The sequence below is a fragment of the Lactuca virosa genome, chromosome 8 (genome assembly GCF_052849685.1).
Source record: "Lactuca virosa cultivar CGN04683 chromosome 8, Lactuca_virosa_CGN04683_v6, whole genome shotgun sequence".
Lineage (NCBI taxonomy): Eukaryota > Viridiplantae > Streptophyta > Magnoliopsida > Asterales > Asteraceae > Lactuca > Lactuca virosa.
Window position 1 is genome coordinate 79,981,846 of NC_136433.1, and position 5,161 is coordinate 79,987,006.

Consider the following 5,161-nt stretch of genomic DNA (forward strand, 5'->3'; position numbering starts at 1 on the left):
CATAACTAACCCCATAATGTTAATTTTAACAAGGTCTAATTCATATTAACCCAATTAAATCAAAGATCATACCTTAACTTCCATATTTGGCAACATTGGCCTTTCACACTTTTTTTTTAATTTAACTTAAGATGACCTTTTATTTAACATTCCAACTCCCTTAATATCCATTGTAACCCTATATGTTTAAATTCTTACGAACTGAGTCCATAATAACTACAGTCAAATGATATTTCTTAACTTTCTATTGAAAATGAAGGGTCACATGAATTTTCCAATAAAAATGAAAATGAATGATCACTTGACTGGGAGCGAGGATGAGACATGGTGGGTGTTTCAATTGGAAATGAAGGGAATGAGATTAGCAGGGGCGGAGCTTCAACATTTTATTTGGGGGGGTCGGAAATATAATATGTATAAAAATCGATGAGCAGGGGGGGCCACAGCCAAAATTTTATATTTTTAGGTCTAATATGTATAAAATTAAAGTATAGGGACTAATTGTGATAAAAAAAATCAGGGGGGCCACAGCCCCCCTAGCCCTAATAAAGATCCGCCCTTGGAGATTAGTGATATGGGTTAGGATGATACTTGGTAGGATTAGGGTGTAGGGTGCGTAGACATAACATACTTTAATAATTAAAATAAATATTAATTATATTAAAAATAATCATAAAATCATAAAACATAAGATAATAACTTTACTTGAGAATGCCCCAAAAATTCAATGGAAACTAGTCAACTACATAATGAGGACCAAAGAAGAGGTTTAAGTCTCAAAATTACAAAAAAAAAAAAAAATACAAAACCAAGAACCATTCTAGTAAGTACTCTAAATCTTAATATAAAGTGTCCCCGGCCGCCATCACACCCTCTACGTAAGTAACGTGTCGGCTTAAAGCCATCGTTGCCTTCCATCTTTCTAAATTTGTCTACTCTCTACGACAAATGATGCTCAAGATCCCTACCATAAACGCCTCAACTCCATCAATGGGGATAATGCCATTTTCAAGTCGGAAAGCTTCGCGGTTTTTTGGAACATCCGCAGATGTTTTCCCTCCCTTTCTGCTAAAAGAAATGGAGAAAATCGAAGACCCATTTGCTCGAAAGTTAGTTTCAAGGATCGAGATGCTGCCTGTAGAGGTAAAATATTCTGTTTATTGTGTTTTATAAATTATAAGAACATTGATTTAGATCAAAACTATGTTGAGATCAAATGGACTGATTTTCTCAAATAAAAGCGATATATAATCTGCATTAACTAAAATCTACAACAAGTTATAGGAGTTCAAGTTACTTACTTTTGGATGGATTTTAGCTTTCCATTTATGGACAAAAAGGGGATAAAATAATATGCGTGCAAGATTTCTTTAGAGTGTCTGCTACTAGTATTATAAATAGATCTTACGTTTATTTTTTGGTGGGGTTTTACCATTCTAAATGTGTCTTCTTCGGTTCTTTGTGAAATATTAGTTACCCTTTTCCCCATTTTGGTTGCTAGAGAATGAAAAAATAATCAAATGAAAACTATTCTTGTGTCTGATTACCAAAATCCTAATGGAAAAAGATAGAAAAAAACATATATAGTTGCAGTTTGTTGTTTTAATTTTTGATAGGTTTAGTTTAGTTGATTATATCAAAAAACAGTATGAAAAGATTTTGAGTTTTTATTGGCATTAAATGCAGCTCACTAGTTCAAAGAATTGCATTATGAGTAGTTGTGTGAAGCCAACGGTCCAGGACACTGCTAGTCCACTTGTTTTGCTACATGGCTTTGATAGGTATGGCAGTGAATCCCTTGAAATTTATTGCACCAGTTAAATGTCTAAAATACCCTTCCTTTTATTCAAAAATGGAAACTTTTTGGACCGAAGTCAATAACTCACATTCACAAAAATATCTATTTTTGTACAGTTGTGGCCTTCTTCAAGAAAAGTTCCATAACATTTTGTTGTATTTCCACTTTTGATTACTTCTTATCCTTCAGTTCATGTTTAGAATGGAGATACACACTCCCGCTCCTTGAGCAGGCCGGTTTGGAAGCATGGGCCATTGACATTTTAGGATGGGGCTTCAACAACTTAGGTCGGGTTCTTATCTTTATTTTTTTAATTTGTTTATTTATTATGTATTTATTTATTTATTTATATTAGAACGAAGTAAACTTGTGTGTTCATGTTCTTGCTATTTTTCATTTCTTGTTGTGGTCTTTTTTTAATCAGAAAATCTTCCAATCTGTAATGTGGATTCCAAGCGTGATCACCTCTTCCAAGTAAATTTCATTCCCCATATGTCGATTAGGCCCCGTGTACAAGACAAAACATGCATTTGAGTGTTTGACTGAGACTTTGACCAACCGACACAAATATTTTAAATTTTTGTTCAGTTCAAAAAGGGGTTAAAGATGAAATTGGCTAACTAACTATTTATATTTTCCGATAATGGTCACTAAACATTTTCTAGTACACTTACAGTCCCTGAACAATAAGATTTCCGCCTCTTTGTATCTTTATGACATGCTAAGGGGTCATCTTGTCCTATTTTTCCTAGATCTTGGCTATAAGGACAAAATTTTATTTTTTGTTGAGGGACCACCCTAGATGTAAAAAATGTTTGGTGACCATTTTGGGAAAATGCAAGTAGTTGATTGGTTAATTTCAACTTTACTCTCACCATAAAAGATGGGACATAGATTCGCTCTCATCTACCAAAAGACATGAATAAAAAGACGTGAATGTCCGGTGTTCATAACCGGATATCCGAAATTTCGGATAGTTGATTTTTGTATTTGATTCCGTATCCGAAATTACGGATATCCGAAATTTTGGATACGGATTCGGATACCAAAACGGATATCCGAAAATTAGAAATTTTGTTCAGATTTGAAAGGCATATGAAGTTTTTATATTAGAAATACATATTTTTAAATTAGAAAGACATATGAAGTAATATAGGTATTTAATTAAGGGTATTATAAATATGTTTTAGTTACTAACATTCATATTATAAGACATATGTGATTAAAATAACAAATAATATATAAATTAAAATCAAAATTTTCGGATATCGGATATCCGAATTATCCGAAAATTCTGAAAAACACTATCCAATTCCGATTCCTAAAATTCGGGTATCCGATTTTTCGGATAATTTGGATTCGGAATTTCGGATACGGATATTTTTGAACACCCCTACTCATCATCCTCATAAAATAGCCCTAAAAAGTTTGTTTCTTCTCATTTTTCTTTCTCAATGATTTAGTTCTGGAAGTCCTACATTAAAAGGCCTATGTTGCTTGTGGGTCCAAGTCTTGGAGCTGCGGTTGCAATTGACTTTGCTGCCAACCATCCAGAAGCTGTAAGTAGTTTGACTTTAAAAAGTCAAAGCTTGATTATATTTCGGAATGATGGGCAGGGATTATTGAATATTTTATTATGTGATTTTTATCAAGTGTTTGGTATTCTTGCAGGTTGATAAGTTGATTTTGATTAATGCAAATGTGTATGCAGAAGGCACAGGAAACCTCGCTAAGTTACCAAAAAGTGTAGCATTTGCTGGTGTTAGTACTACACATTGATAATTATATTTATTTCATAGTCTACAATGTTTTCTATCATTTATTTTTGAATAACCAAGACCCATATTATAAATTTAAAAAATGTTACAAAACTGACTGAATTAAAATGTTGTTAAATGCCAGGTTTCTCTGTTGAAAAGTCTCCCACTGCGCTTTTATGCTACCAATAAGGCATTTAGTGCTTTGCCATTTGATACATGCTTAGAATGGACTCAAGTACGTTTTTTTTTTTCCAAATTTGATGACGTCAAGACAACATATTAAATAGAATCTTGATTTCATGTATAAAAAGCGAAATATTTCTTATTATCTTTTTTATGTTGCTATTCTAGATTACTCGATTACATTGTCTGTTGCCATGGTGGAAAGAAGCAACAGTTGATTTTATGAGCAGCGGAGGATACAATGTCACTGACCAGATTAATCAGGTTTTAGATTTTGCACTTGTTTAAAGCATGTCACATGTTACTGACTTTCTCTATTAAGTTGTTCTTTTTATATTGCATTAAAAAGAAACACCCATATATAATTTACTAGATTAAGTATGATGTTGTTCTTAGGTTCTGAAGAAAACGCTTATAATATGGGGAGAAAATGATCAAATTGTTGACAGCAAACTTTCAGTGGTTAGCATCTAAAGCTGAAATTTTTGAATTTTTGCGACCCTTTAACATTATCTATCATGACACAGCGATTACATTGTGAACTCCAAAATGCAATAATTCGTCAAATACCAAATTGTGGTCATATCCCACATGTTGAAAAGCCAGATGCTGTTGCTGACTTGATCACAGACTTTGTGCCACGTCAGCTGCCCGATACTCTTTCATCACTGCCCGTAGTGCCCGAGCAAGAGCAAAATCTTTTAGTTCATCAGATTTAGTCGCAAATGATGTCCTACCATTTGTATTGTATCGTGTCTTATCTGCAAAATGGGATATTCTGGTTGAATCTTTTACAAACATATGTTATAAACGTTTCTGTGGAAAAGTTGCCTCCAAAATTAGCAAGTGGCAAATAGTTCAGGGGTAATTTCAGTAACTTATCATTTACTATTCATAGTTTCACTATGAATAGTAATATATATGTGAAATTGAATAATTTGAAGGCGCAGATATAATTAATAGGCGCCTACAATTGGACGTCTACAATTTGGACGGCATTTTATTTTGCAATTGGTATTCTCTTTGGCTATAAATAGCCTGAGCCAGAGAAGTTTCATAACAACCAAAATAAAAGTATATATAGAAAAGCATTAAATATATATACTTATACACCACCGTGTATTTTAGCTCTCCCACTCTATTTGTAATCTCTTTCATAATCCCTGTAAACACTGCAAATTATAGTGAATTGTTTCTCGGCTTCCTCCGCCCGTGGTTTTTTCCCGATTTGGGTTTCCACGTAAATTCCTGTGTCTCTATTCTATTTATTTTATTCGTATTTCGTTGTGATTATTACGCTTTGATAATTTTTGATCCCATTCCGCATTGAGCTAATATTATTTAAGTCAATTTGGATCCGTCGTATTTTACAACAATTGGTATCAGAGCATCCAGGTTGTGATATTAGCTCGTTGGGATC

The 5,161-nt window shown here is 33.3% G+C and overlaps 1 protein-coding gene across 1 annotated transcript; it reads left to right on the forward strand.

Annotated features, from left to right (window-relative positions):
- The first annotated feature begins 809 nt into the window (after positions 1 to 809).
- On the forward strand, positions 810 to 4,609 carry LOC145133985 (alpha/beta hydrolase domain-containing protein VTE7-like). The gene is made up of 10 exons (XM_079068924.1): positions 810 to 1,143; positions 1,687 to 1,781; positions 1,988 to 2,085; positions 2,223 to 2,272; positions 3,262 to 3,357; positions 3,470 to 3,559; positions 3,701 to 3,793; positions 3,910 to 4,005; positions 4,138 to 4,203; positions 4,269 to 4,609. The coding sequence occupies exons 1-10, from the start codon at positions 949 to 951 to the stop codon at positions 4,458 to 4,460; spliced, it is 1,071 nt and encodes a 356-aa protein (XP_078925050.1). The 5' UTR covers positions 810 to 948; the 3' UTR covers positions 4,461 to 4,609.
- Positions 4,610 to 5,161: the final 552 nt, after the last annotated feature.